Below are 15,258 nucleotides of genomic sequence, written 5' to 3'. Positions count from 1 at the left end.
GGGGGGGAGGAGGGAGGTTGGTTGGAGGGCTCAACGGGCTCTCAGGTACTGGTTTAACCTGAGAAACATGAAAGGTAGGGTGTACCTTCATGGAGGCAGGAAGTAGGAGACGGACTGCCGCTGGGTTGATGATCATCTCGATAGGAAAAGGAACGATGAATCGAGGAGCCATTTTCCTGGAGAGGTCCTTGAGGTGGATGTCCCTGGTGGACAACCACACCCTTTGACCAACCTGGTAAGGCAGCGCCGTCGAGCGGTGGCGGTCAGCGTACTTCTTATTTTGGGCAGCTGTCCGAAGAAGGGCTAACCTGGTCTGTCGCCAGACTCGACGACACCGTCTGAAGTGGTGTAGGACCGAAGGTACCATGCAGTCCGTTTCCTGACTGGGAAACAGAGGAGGCATGTACCCCAGCGACGCTTCAAAGGGAGCCATGCCAGTTGCAGAGGTCTTGTGTGAATTGTGCGCATACTCAACCCAGACCAGGTGACGGGACCAGGCCGAAGGATTGTCCTCCACGATGCAGCGTAAGGTGGCCTCTAGTTCCTGATTGCATCTTTCGGCCTGGCCGTTAGATTGCGGATGATATCCAGACGTGAGACTTGTGGATGCCCCCAGTGTCTTACAGAACGATCGCCATACCTGAGAAATAAACTGGGGACCTCTGTCGGAAACTATGTCTGAGGGGATGCCGTGGATCCTGAAGACGTGTTGGACAAGGAGCTGTGAAGTTTCAAGGGCTGAAGGTAGCTTAGGAAGAGGAATGAAATGGGCCGCCTTAGAAAACCTGTCGATGACGGTCAGTATCGTGGTGTTCCCCTCCGAGGGAGGTAAGCCTGTAACGAAGTCGACGGAAATGTGTGACCAAGGGCGACTGGGTGACGGTAGAGGATGAAGGAGGCCAGCCGGTGGTTGGTTCCCTGTTTTATTCCTGGCACAGGTGGGACATGCCGCGACAAACTCCTTCACATCTTGGGAAAGGGTTTGCCACCAAAAATGTTTCTTAGTAAGAGCGAGCATGCGAGTTATGCCAGGGTGACAAGAAAGTCTATTGGTGTGGACCCGCTCCAGAACCTTGGCCCTCATGGAAGAGGGAACAAATAAGGTTCCGGGGGGTCCAAGACCAGGGTCAGGTTCGTGTTTATGTGCCTCTCTGATCTCTCTCTCTATAGGCCAAGTAAGTGCCCCAATAATGCAGGTAGAGGGTACGATGGATTCTTGACGGTCGGGGGTATCTGGAGGTGAAAACTGGTGGGAGAGTGCATCAGGCTTCACATTCTTGGATCCCGGCTTGAACGTGAGTAAGTAGTTGAACCTATTGAAAAAGAGTGACCAACGGGCCTGTCGGGGAGTCAAACGTTTAGCATCTCTCAAATAGGTTAAATTTTTGTGATCAGTCCAGATTAAGAAAGGAGTCTCAGTTCCCTCTAACCAGTGCCTCCACTCTTCGAGGGCCAACTTGACGGCGAGGAGCTCACGATTGCCCACATCATAGTTCCTCTCTGCTGGAGAAAGACATCGAGAGAAAAAAGCGCATGGGTGAATCTTGTTGTCCTCGGAGGACCTCTGGGACAGAACGGCCCCAACACCAGAATCAGAGGCGTCAACCTCTAAGATGAATTGATGGCTCGGGTCCGGATGAGAAAGGATGGGCGGTGAAGAAAAAAGTTCTTTTAACTTCTTAAAAGCGGTATCTGCTTCGGGGTTCCATTTGAAAATTTTATTTATGGAGGTGAGTTGTGACAGGGGGGCCGCAACTCTACTATAGTTACGAATGAAACGTCTATAGAAGTTAGCGAACCCGAGAAAGCGTTGAAGCTGTTTCCTAGTCTCTGGGGTGGGCCAATCCACTACTGCTCGGGTCTTTTCAGGATCCGTGCGATAGTGGCCTTTACCAAAAATGAACCCAAGAAAAGCCACCGAAGAGACGTGAAACTCGCATTTCTCCTGTTTGACAAATAGCTGATTCTCATAAAGACGTTGTAAAACTGCTCTAACATGGGTAACGTGCTGTTCGGGGTTCTTGGAGTAAATGAGGATGTCGTCCAGATAGATGAATACGAAATCACCGAGAAAATCCCTAAGAACGTCGTTTATTAGGGCCTGGAACACTGAAGGGGCGTTGGTAAGGCCGAAGGGCATTACCAAATATTCAAAATGACCTAGAGGAGTCTTAAAGGCGGTCTTCCATTCGTCACCACTTTTAATTCGCACGAGATGATAAGCGTTACGCAGATCGAGTTTGGTAAAAATGGTTGCGGATTGAAGCTGGTCATGAATTGAGTCTATGAGAGGGAGAGGATATTTGTTCTTTACTGTTATGTTGTTTAGTCCACGATAATCAATACAAGGACGTAGGGTCTTATCTTTTTTAGAGACGAAGAAGAACCCTGCTCCTAACGGAGAGGTGGATGGTCTAATAATACCAGAGTCCAATGACTCTTCAATGTAAGTCTTCATTGACTCTCTTTCTGGGCCAGAGATGTTAAACAGCCGACTGGCAGGAAAAGGGGCACCAGGAAGAAGGTCAATGGCGCAGTCATAAGGGCGATGAGACGGGAGAGATAGAGCCTTGCTCTTACTAAAAACCGGGGATAAATCTTGATATTCGGAGGGAACCTGGGACATGTCAATCTCATCGTCGGGACTGGGGTTCTGGGAAGGTTTCGAGATACCGGAGCGAAGGCAGTTCTTTAGACACTTGTCGCTCCATCTCTCGATCCTACCCAGTTCCCAATTAATGTGTGGGTTATGTTTCTTAAACCAAGGATGACCCAAAATGACTTGCGTGGAAGGGGATTCAAAAACGAGGAAACTGGTGTGCTCATGATGATTACCGGACGTGATTAAATGAAGATCGGTGGTCTTATATTTGATCTGGGCGAGGGTTTCATCAGTAACACCGGCAATATTGAGGGGCTGGATCTCTACTACGGGAAGTGGGAATTCATTAACTAATCTTTGACTAATAAGATTTTGCTCAGCACCCGAATCTAACAATGCTGAGACGGAAAAACGACTCTGATTATTTTGAATTACTGTGGGTAACATTAATCTGTGCTGTTGTAGAGAGAATGAGGATGTACCCACCAATACCTCTCTTTTTATTGGTAGGCACTCTCGTTTCCCTGCCTGGGGCACGAGGCAATATAATGACCCTTACTACCACAATAAATACAAAGATTGTGAATCTGACGTCTGTTTCGTTCGGCAGGAGTTAAACGGGCCCGTCCAACTTGCATTGGCTCGGGTTCAGGTAACGCAGGCTGTGGTGATGACGTAGACGCGAAAGTATTCTGGGATTTGTAGTTTTCAACGGGGAAGCTATTTGGTGACGGACCTAACCCGGAAGTGAAGAATTGCCGGGAGTCGAAGCGTCGCTCACGGCAACGCTCCCGAAAACGTTCGTCTATGGAAATAGCGAGGTTAACAAGAGCGTCGAAGTCGGAAGGTTCATCACGTGCAGCTATCTGGTCCTTTATGTGATCGGAAAGGGAATGTAAGAAAGTGCCCTGGAGCGCTCTTTCATTCCAACCAGTTTGTGCGGCGATGACGCGGAACTCGAGTGCGTGTTCGGAGACGGGTCGCCTGCCCTGACATAAACCCAACAGACGTTTCTCTGCGTTGGGTCCCTGTAATGGCCTATCAAATATTTTACGGAACTCTGTGAGTAATAAATTAAACGAAACAGATTTTAGCTCATGTTGCTTCAAAAAAGATGTTGCCCATTGTAAGGCGTTACCCTTAAGTTGACTAATGAAGAATGTGATCTTTGCGTTGTCAGTGTTGTAACGTCCTGGGGCTCCGTTGAAGGCAAGCTCACACTGAAGAAGAAAACCACCGCACTGGTCAGGGTTTCCCGAAAAAAGTTCGGATGGTTTGACGAGGATGTCTTCCGCAGTGTGGCCTGTCAAGCACGAGCAGACAGGGACTGGCTCTGGAGGTGCGACTGGAGCTGCAGGAGGAGGAGAAAGAGTCTGTTTAATGGCGAACACCATATTTCCAAGCTCCTGAAGGTTAGACTTAGTCTCTTGGTTCTGTTTAAACATGCATTCCAACATCTTCTCCACCCCAACGAGGCGTTCCTCTTGGGAGGGTGGCGAGGCCGGCTCGTTCCTGGCCTCGTTCTGGGTCTTAGATGGCTGGAGCATTTCTGTGATATCTCAGGAGTGACCCAATCGAACGAGACCCGGAACAACACGAGACTCAGAGTAAAAAATAACAGTGTTTATTTATTTACAGTGATAAACTGGCTGCACAGGCATCAGGACTGGAACTCCTGGAAACGGAGGACAAGTTCAGCTGGGGCAGGTAAGTTGTTTGATATAAACTTGCAAATAGCTTCCTTAGCTTACAGTTGGTGGTTCTTGTAGGAGTTGATCCAAGAGGTACCCAGAGTTTCCAGAGGAGATGGTGAGATGGAGGCACTGTACAGCAGCTTCAGAACAGGACGAACACACCCAGAGACAGAGTGGATTGGCACGAGAGATCAGAGCTTGGGCAAGGCACGAGAGAACTGAGAGCTAGAACCCGTGGAGACAGGACTGGACTCAGGAGGCGACGAAGAACGGGGGAACTCAATGCTCCAGCGTCGAGTAGACTTGTCTGCAGGCTTAAATAGGGGCAGGAGCTCATCAGGGAGATGACTGTCAGCTGGGGGTGATTGGCGGCCATCTTGGAAGCTGCAGCAAGTGCTACTCTCACAGAGAAAGCTCCTCAGATGAGAAGTGAAATATCTTCAGTTACAAATACAGTCCAGTTGTTTTTGTCTTGAACAATTTTGAATTTACCATATCCTGGATAACTGAGAATCTTCACCAGCGTATTGCCATGCACTTTGGGAAGGACACCCAAGGACTAGTGTGGGAGTTTAAGAAGATGTCAAGGAAGCTTGCAGACTGCAAGAACCATCTTCGTTTCAGTTTGAGATGCAGACAACAAAAACTCACCCACTGCAGTATAAAACTCAACTCCACAATCAAAAGTGGCTTTAAGAATCTGTTGGACTCCTGGCAGGGACCAATGCAGACAAGGTCCTGTTTTTAGTTTTCTACATTCGCCTTAGAATCTAGCTGGGTTTTTTTTTTTTACTTTTTTTAGCCATCCTATTTGTTTAAAAAATTTAAAAAAACCTGGTGTATGACTTTTTATAACTGTTTGTTTTTGTCACTGTTGTCCATTGTCGTCATCATTCTTTGTTGAAATCAGGTCTCTCTTGTAAATGAGTCCTCGAGGCTCAATGAGACTTACCTGTCTAAATAAAGGTTGAATGAAAAGACATAAAGCAGAAGGAATACTCATGAAAGCTCAAAACAAGCTACTCAGTGACAGAATAAAACAGATCCACTTCACCATTGAAGCTCTCTCACACAAAATGGATCAGACCCTTCAGAAGCTGTCTACTCTTCTACCACTTCTGCTGATAGAAGAAGTATCTATTTTTGTGGAAAAGGCCCAGTTATCACAGCATCAGAAGAGCAAGGAATGTCAAAAAAGTATGTTCTTAAAATTACAGAGAGCTGTTTCTTCATCACAAAGAGTCAAGATCAAGAGGATGTCACCAACATAAATATTCAGGATCAGTGGGTTCGAAATTTGTCAGACAGGACCTTTACACAGCCTGAGAAAGATGTGGGGGAGAAAGGACTGCATTTTGCCATCTCTCCACAAGAAATAGCTGTTGTGAAACTAATCAATGCCACTAAATTGAAAGTTACGTACGTAACTATGGTTCTATGAATCCCAGATGACCGCGGTGCTGAAAGCACTGAATGTTCCCTTCGCGCATCCGCTATTTGAGTAATAATACCAACGGAGTCACAGGTGTGACAAGGATGACCAATCAGAGGCTATATAGCCCGATGTCATCCACAGCTCTGCTCCTACTGAATCTTCTTGCGGAATGCAATGATTCTGAGTGAAAGAGAAGCTCTGGCGGTCATCCGGGATTCATAGAACCATAGTTACATACGTAACTTTCGTTCTATTTCATCCCTCCTGACTGCCAGAGGGCAGTGCTGAAAGCACTGAATGACTAATACCAATGATGTCACAAGGAATCCTAAGCACCCACCTCACTGAGGAGGCCCAGAGGACCCTTGTAGAAAAACCTGGCCCAGGGGATGAGGGGTGGCCATGTTAACTCTATAAAATCTGGTGAACGTGCTTGGGGAAGCCCATGATGCAGCAACACATATTGCTTCCAGCGGAACCCCTCTCAGGGCAGCCCAGGAAGCGGAGACACTCCTGGTAGAGTGTGCCTTCACGCCGACCGGCAGGGGGCCATGCCCTGCAGCATAGCCGTGGCGGATGACATCCATGATCCAGTGGGAGCGGTGCTGTTTGGAAAGAGAACAGCCTAAACTAGGGCCTCCATAACACACAAACAGCTAGTCTGAATGTCTTATCACGGCAGTGGCTGCAACGTATGCCTCCAGTGTGCTTATCGGGCACCATAATCCAGACCCCTCACCAGGCATAGGCTGAAAACGTGCCAGCCTCAACGGTTGGTTACAGTGAGAGTGAGATAACACCTTTGGTACAAATGCAGTGTTTGGCCATAAGGTAACACAAGAGCCCTCAGGGCCCCACCTGAGACATGAGGGGCTGACTGAGAGAGCATGTAGCTCGCTGACCCTCTTTACTGAGGCAATAGCCAACAAAAAGCCGTCTTACATGAAAACCACTTGAGGTCCGCTTACGTCAGAGGCTCGAAAGGAGGGCAGCACAGAGCTTCGAGAACCAAGGGCAGGTCCCAACCTGGTGCTCGTGGAACTGTCGGCGGGTGCGACCAAGGAGAGACTGGAGAAACTCCAGAACGGTGGGTACTGTACATGAGACTGGATCCTCGTTGTGATCAGAACACCATTGGGAAAACAGACACCACCTGTTTTCGTACTGTTGACGAGTAGAGGGTGCTCTGGCACCCAGGATGATGCATCTGATGGGACTCGAAACTCCAGTCAGCTGCTGTCCTAGCCTTGCAGTGGCCACACACACAGCTGAAGATGTTGAGAATTGGTGTGCCATATTAGTCCCCCCAACTGAGATAACAAGTCCCTCCTGGTCGGAAGACACCATGGGATGCCCTGACATAGACTTTGTAGCAGTGGGAACCATGGTCACGCTGGCCAATATGGAACCACCAGCAGCATCCTGTGGCCCTCCTCGAGGACTCTCTGAAGGGTTGGCCAAATTAGAGAAAGGGGTGGAAAAGCATATAGGAGGACCCTTGGCCAAGGATGAGCCAATGCGTCATGGCCCAGTGCACCTGACGCCCCCGTAAGAGAGTACCATAGGTGACACTGAGTCGACTCTTCCGTCGCAAATAGGTCTATCTCTGCCTGACCGAAACGGTCCTAGATCATCAGCACTATATCGCTGTGGAGGGACCACTCTCCCAGAGCGGACCCTTGGCGGGAGAGAAAATCTACAACCTGATTGTGTTGCCCTGGTAAGTATGTTGCCCGCAGGGTGGACAGGCAAGGAGAGGCCCATTCCAGGTGCTCTCTGGACACTCTCAGAAGTTGTGCTGACCTGATGCCCCCCTGATGGTTGATGTGGTAGACAACAGAGATGTTGTCTGACTGAACAAGAACATGCCCCCCTTCTAGGTGAGGCAGGAAGTGCCTGAGTGCCAAGTGCACTGCACGCAGCTCCAGCACATTTATATGCCTGGAGCGGTCCCTTTGACCCCAGTGGCCCTGAACCGCTCTGCGTTGCCACACAGCACCCCATTCCATGGATCTGGCATCTGTCGTAACCACTCCCCTGTGACACACTACCACTCCCATGGAGACACCCCTGGACAAATAATCTTCATCCCTCCATGGAGTCAGGGCATGAAGACATGATCACGTCACTGCGAGCTTGCGATGCCTGTACAGCCTGGCATCCAGACGAAAGCTGTTGAGCCACCTCTGCAAGGGGTGAAGTGACAGCAGGTCTAAGGGCACCACCCAAGTGACTGATGTCAGTTTGCCGAGTAGTTGCAGGAAGGCAATATAGGGGAGCTGCCTGCCCAGCCTGAACCGACTGACCAGTTGGAGTATGTCGGCCACCCTTTGAGCGGATGGGCGAGCTCTCATGGAAGATGAATCCAGAACCACCCCAAAGAAAGGTGATCATCTGGGAAGGGATCAGGCAGCTCTTCTCCAGGTTGACATTGAGGCCCAACTGGGACACATGAGCGAGCAGGCGGTTTGTGTCGTGAAAGGCACAGGCCTGAGATGGGGCGCAGAGAAGCCAATCGTAAGTACGGCAGAACCCTCACTCCGCAGGCCTGCAGAGGAGAGAGGGCTGCATTCACATACCGAGTGAACACCCTTGGGTAGAGAGAGAGCCCAAATGGGAGTACCCGGAACTGCCAGTGGTGACCCCGATAGGCAAACCTGAGAAAGCGGCGATGTTCTGCCGCAATAGGCACATGAAAATATGCATCGATCAGGTCTATAGACGTGAACCATCCTTTCCTCGTGACAGCTTGAAGGACTTCTGCTGTCATGAGCATGTGGAAGGGCAGCTCCTTTAGGTACTGGTTGAGTCCCCTCAGTTCTAAAATGGGACAAAACCCGCTGTCCTCTTTTGCACAAGGAAGTAAGTCGAGTAATAGCCTCTGGGTTGTTGCAGAGGATCCACTGCCTCTATTGCGCCCTTGGCCAGGAGGGCGGAAAGCTCCTGGTCTAGTGCTCGAGCTTTCACCAGGTCGGCGATTACAGTCATCTTGACCCAGCGTGAGATATGAGGCTGCTGTCAGAAATGTAGCCGGTAACCATTGGTCAGAGTGGCAACCACCCATGGGTCCACGGTGTGAGCAGCCCAGTAACTGAGCTGCTGGTGGGAGAAATCCGACGGTCGGCCTGATGGCCAAGTGTACCAGAGGTTTTGAGCTGGTGTTGAAGGGAGCGTGCCATTCTGCGGTCCGAACAGACACCCCCTTTTTATCCATCTTTTCTCTCCATTTAAACTCCTTCAATCCTTCCTTTAAAACTCTTCTATTTTGCCAGTAGTCTAGATGCCTTCAGATATGTCCTGTTGTCTTCTTAAGTAAAACGTGCCAAGTTTTATTAATCAGAACCAGATCAGCTAATCAAGTGTACGATGTTTTGATGTTAAGTTTTGATTCTGTTCGATAAATGACCACATTTATTCTGATGGGTCAAAGGAAATTAACGTCTCATGTCACTGATTTAAACAATCATCACAGTTATCTCGTCACATGGTAGTAATTTAACTCGAAAAAGAGAGAACCCGTTATATTTAATTAATTAGTAATAGAGGTGCAGCTAAGCTGGCCCTTGTCACACTACACATCTCACCTCAAGTCCATCACCAACCCCCTCCTGGACCCCCTGCAGTTTGCCTACAGGGCCAACAGGTCTGTAGATGACGCAATAAACCTGGCTCTTCACTTCATCCTGAAGCACCTGGACTCCCCAGGAACCTACGCCAGGATCCTGTTCATGGACTTCAGCTCCGCATTTAACACTATCCTCCCTGCTCTGCTCCAAGACAAGCTCTCCCTGCTCCATGTACCTGACCCCACCTGCAGGTGGATCACAGATTTCCTGACAGACCGGAGTCAGTGCGTGCGGCTGGGGAGAGCTGTCTCGGACACTCGGATTGTAAGCACAGGATCCCCACAGGGATGTGTGCTTTCCCCCCTGCTTTTCTCCCTGTACACCAACTGCTGCACCTCCAGCCATGACTCTGTGAAACTTATTAAGTTTGCAGATGGTACCACCCTCATCGGGCTCATCTCGGACAGTGATGAGTCTGCATACAGGAAGGAGGTGGACCGGCTGGTGACCTGGTGCAGCAGCAACAACCTGGAACTGTCAATGACAGTGGAGATGATTGTGGATTTCAGGAAAGCCACAGCCCCTCTGCTCCCCCCCCCCCCTCACCTGTAATGATACCCCCATCACCACTGCAAACTCTTATCAGTGCCTTGGCACCACCATCACCCAGGACCTCAAGTGGGAGCCAACCATCAGCTCCCTCATCAAGAAGGCCCAGCAGAGACTGTACTTCCTGCGACATCTGAAGAAGGCAAAGCTGCAAGCCAAGCTGATGGTGCAGTTCTACACAGCCATCATCGAGTCCATCCTCAGCTCCTCCATCATGGTGTGGTACGCCGGGGCCACTGCCAGGGACAGACTGAGACTGCAGCGCGTTGTGCGCTCAGCTGAGAAGGTGATCGGCTGCAGCCTTCCATCTCTCCACGACCTGTATGTCTCCAGGACTGTGAGGCGAGCAGGTCGAATCACAGCTGACCCTGCTCACCCTGCACACGGTCTGTTCAAACCACTCCCTTCAGGCAGGAGGCTTCGGTCCATTCGGACCAGAATCTCCCGCCATAAGAACAGTTTCTTCCCCTCTGCTGTTGGACTCCTGAACACTCATATTGCTACCTCATAATTTCTGCTTTGGTCACATTACATCTGTATAATAATTGAATACTCCATCTGTACTGTTTTCTAAGCTTTTTTATTGTTTTCTATTGTATGGGTGTACACATGTTTATGTTATGTTTTCATTTTTACTTTATTTGTGGGTGTACACAGGTCTTATGTCTTATGTAATGTTTTCATTTTTACTTTATTTTACTTTATTGCTATTTCGCACCTTATGTCAAAGCAAATTCCTAGTTTGTGAACCTCGTTCATTGACATGGCAATAATAAAATGATTCTGATTCTATACCATAGGTCAGAACTATATCAAGAGTGTGATGATAAGAATGAGTAGATGTGCGGACGTTTTGGGTAAAACCAAATGAGTCTATTAAATTATTAAAGGCTATGCTTAAGCTATCACTTTCAACATCTACATGAATATTGAAATCACCCATTATGATGATTTTATCAGTATTTAATAATAAGTCAGTTAATAATTCTGAGAATTCAGACAAAAACTGAGAGTAAGCGCCTGGTGGACGATATATAACAACTAGTAAAAGTGACATTTCTGACTTACATTTTGATGAGAAAGACTGAGAGACAGCAATTCAAAAGAATCATAACTAATAACTGGTTTGGCATTAATCAATAATCCTGACTGAAAAATAAAAGCTACTCCTCCACCTCGGCCAGTTGTTCTAGGAACATGAAAATGTAAATAATTAACAGGAGTGGATTCATTTATACTAACAAAATCCTCCTGTTGTAGCCAAGTTTCTGTCAGACAGAATAAATAAATATGATGATCAGTTATCAGTTCATTAACTGACAGGGATTTAGAGGAAAGCGATCTGATGTTCAATAATCCACATTTAATGATTTTATGATTTTGCTCTGGTAAAGTATCTGTGTTTATTTTAATCAGATTTTTATGGTTTATATTTTTAGAGCCGATTTTTGGTTTATTTAATTTGAGCCGTGGGCGAGTTGACACTGTTTCAATGGGGGTGTGGGTGGGTAACAGAGGAGAAGCAGCAGAGGGGTGTGGAGGACTACAACTCTGCTTCCTAGACTGGACCCTGGGTTGTCAATAATTTGGGGGATAAACAAAATCAGCCATATTTCTAGAAAGAAGAGCGGCTCCGTCCAAAGTGGGATGATGCCATCTCTCCGCATCAGACCAGGTTTTCCCCAGAAAGAACTCCAGTTATCTATGTAGCCCACATTGTTGTCAGAACACCACCTGGACACCCAGTGGTTAAACAACGGCATACGGCTAAACATGTCATTGCTAGTCAGGTTGGGGAGGGGGCCGGAGAAAACTACGGAGTCCAACATGGTTTTAGCAAAGTCACACACCGAAGCAACATTAATTTTAGTGACCTCCGATTGGCGTAACCGGGTGTCATTACTGCCAACGTGAATACCCATCTTACCGTATTTAGCCTTAGCCTTAGTCAGCAGTTTCAAATAATATTCTATGTCCCCTGCTCTGGCCCCCGGAATGCATTTGACTATCGCCGCTGGAGTCCCTAAAGCCATGTTTTGGACTATGGAGCTTCCAATAACCAGGGTCTGCTTCTCAGCGGGTGTGTCACTGAGCGAGGAAAATTGATTAGAAATGTGAACGGGTCGGTGGTGAACTGGGGGATTAGCCTTAGCACTACGCTTGCTCCGGACCGTCACCCAGCCGGCCTGGGGTCCCGGCTGCTCAGGGTCTGCTGGAGAACCGCTAACGGGAGCTAGCCTCTGTGGTTCTGCGCTGTCTAAGGGGACCTGGCTAGCTGCTGGTTTTTCTACAGTGCAGAGCCGAGCTTCTAGTTCAGACAGCCTCTCCTCCTAATCTACCATAAGACTACATTTGTTACATGTATCATTATCACTAAAGGAGGCAGAGGAGTAACTAAACATCTGACACATGGAGCAAGAGAAAACAGAGGAAGCAGGGGGAGAAGTAGCAGCCATGCTAAGCTAACGCTAGCAGGAGCTAGCAGAGCCAAATACACCAATAAAAACCGAAAAGTGTTGAAAGATAAGAGGTGTTTTAAGCACTATCCAACAGTAGAAAAACAACTGTACTAAGTGTGTTTGTGAACTAGAATGAAAAACTGTGCAAAAGACAGATAAATCCAGAAAACAGAGACGACTCGAGCAAACAATTCACTCGAGCTACCGACAGACAAACAGGAAATGACACAATACGTCTCACCACGAACGTGCAACGTCACACCTCAAGGAGGCATTCCTCAGATCAGAGAATCACTTAACTTAATCACATAAGAAAAAACACTACTCACCAGTGTTGAATCACACACATAGTAGTCAGACGCTGTAAGTTGGGAGATGCGGAAACCACCGTAGTCCCCAATGAATCAGCAGAAAATACCTTTGAACAGGGTTAAACCATCGCAGCCCCTAGGAGGGCGAACACACTACTCCCGCCGATGGGAATTGAATTGAATTTAATTTAATTTAATTGAACCACGTGCGAGAAGAAAAAAGGAGCAGAGCTGCGGATGACGTCGGGCTATATAGCCTCTGATTGGTCATCCGTGTCACACCTGTGACTCCGATGGTATTATTACTCGAACATCGGATGCGCGAAGGGAACATTCAGTGCTTTCAGCACCGCCCTCTGGCAGTCTGGAGGGATGAAATAGAACTGCTATTAGGAACAACAACTTGGCAGAAACAGAGGCAGAACAACTCAGAATGAAAATATCAGCAACCCTTTCCAGTGCCAAACTGCCTGCTTCAAATCTCACAACACAGGAAAGGAAAGCTATAACATCACTCAGCCAGGACCAAAACATCACCATTTTACTAGCTAACAAAGGAAGATGCACAGTAGTTCTCAACACTTCTGATTACTATGAAAATATATATATTACTGAGCGACAGTATCACCTATGAGATCCTGAAGAGGGATCCAACCAGCACCTACAAAAGGTCATGGACTACCTGCAAAAACTTGAAAAGAAGAAAGCAATCAATTGATCATTGTACTATAGATTGTACCCAGGGGAAGCCACTCCATGTCTTTATAGACTTCCAAAAATACACAAAGAAGGAACACCACTCATATCCTCGTTAACAGCATGAACTCAGTGACATATAATATTGCAACACATCTGGCTGGTATTTTAGCCCCTCAGGTTGGAAACACATCTCATCACATAGAGAACTCCACTGATTTTGCCAACAAAATTAACATTTGAAACTAGCCCCAGGAGAAACCCTTGTTTCGTATAATGTGACTTCTCTTTTCACATGCATATCCATTTATAAAGCAGTAGAAACTATCAGAAAATGACTCTTACAAGACAGTTACTTAAACAACAGGACCATCTTCACCCCAGACCAGATCTGCACCCTGCTGGACCTCTGCCTTTCCACCACTTATTTCAAATATAATGACAGTTTTTACTGAAATGCTTTCATATGAATGTTTTTTGTTGTGTGTACCTCATTTGTATTTTTGGTTTAAAACAGGTCTCTATTGTAAATGAGTCTTAGTGACTCATTGAGACTAACTTGTATAAATAAAGCTTGAATGAATGAAGGAAAAAAATTATTAGATACAATAATCCTTTATAATTTGGGTTATCAGTATTTTTATATGTCTCCAGGCAAAGCATCAGAGGTTAAATGAGGATCACTCATCTGTCAACAGCACATTGGAAACAGGCAGAAGTTTTGTCTCTGAAGTTGAGAAGACAGTGGCTCAGGTGGATGAGCTGGTGAAGGTGAGGTCTAAATGACATAAATTAAAGTCTTTTCACATGATAATGGGGTTTTATATGGCAATGTATTGAATTCAGCTACTGTATGAGTTGTATCTTAATGCTGAGAATGTAGAGAGTTTCTCTAAGTGGTTCTCTCAAACATCTATTTATTTCTCTAGGATGTCTTTAGTAGTGGATGTACAGTATATCTGAGTGTAGATGAGATCATTCTTTGAGCCTTGACTTTGCCTCAACCAACAGAAAATTTATAATTCATGACATGTAAAATATCAGCGCAAGTCCTCACAATGTCTGCACAAAATTCAGGAGAAATGCTGATGGTATGCATATATTTGTTTCTTCATCATCTGTGTGCAGAACATGACAGAGTACCATGCTGCCATTGATGGTGCCAGTCAGAAGCTGACAGAAAGGTCGGAGCGCCTCTCACTGGCAGACAGAGATCTGGTTCAGAGGGCCGATTATCATGCTGCAGAGCTGGACCGGCAGGCCAATGAGCTGGAGGAGTGAGAAACCTTCCTGAAATCAAAGCTGTATGATTCCTTGAAGGAATGCATATCGCCCACCACCTTTCATGTCAGCGTTTTAACCTTTGATCATCTTATGATGAGAATAAATGAAGTTGTACACAGTTAGGTCAAACTTTGATCGTGACGCTCAGTACTTTTAGCTATTATCTGTAAAATTAACTGAAGTGTAGCTTTTTTGTTTCAGCTAATGTACATTATTTGTGGTGGCCATCTTGAATCAAGTTGACTCCCAAAGGTAATTAGTTGTAGGCGTACTTCCAAGGGTTTCTTTCTAAAAACTTCATGAATCAACCCAGTGTTTCATAAAATGTTTTGCCATTTTTGTTTTGCCATTTGTTTTAGACAAACAGGTTTTTGTACCTCAACAAGTGTAAAATGTACCAAACTTACCAAACCAGTTCATGATAGCCACCACGGCCAACTGACCTTAAAAAAAAAAACACAAAATTACTGTCAGTCAGCTTCACAGATATTGAGCTAAAGTTTGGTCTAATTGTAGCAATACAATCCAAAAGCTACTTGGTCTGCAAGATCTTTGCCTTAAACTTTACTGTTGGAGTCAACCTTATTTTTATTTGATATATA

At 46.7% G+C, this 15,258-nt stretch overlaps 1 protein-coding gene across 1 annotated transcript in view; it reads left to right on the top strand.

The window, feature by feature from the left end:
- lama4 (laminin, alpha 4) overlaps positions 1–15,258 on the top strand; it is a 258,674-nt gene that overhangs the window by 77,483 nt on the left and 165,933 nt on the right. The window contains exons 14-15 of the mRNA XM_037685717.1: positions 14,027–14,143; positions 14,501–14,649. Coding sequence (XP_037541645.1) covers positions 14,027–14,143; positions 14,501–14,649 — 266 coding nt within the window. The remainder of the gene's footprint in view (positions 1–14,026; positions 14,144–14,500; positions 14,650–15,258) is intronic.

The sequence above is a fragment of the Nematolebias whitei genome, chromosome 12, assembly GCF_014905685.2.
Source record: "Nematolebias whitei isolate Nwh7 chromosome 12, NemWhi1, whole genome shotgun sequence".
Taxonomy (NCBI): domain Eukaryota; kingdom Metazoa; phylum Chordata; class Actinopteri; order Cyprinodontiformes; family Rivulidae; genus Nematolebias; species Nematolebias whitei.
This window is presented reverse-complemented; position numbering and strand designations above follow the sequence as displayed.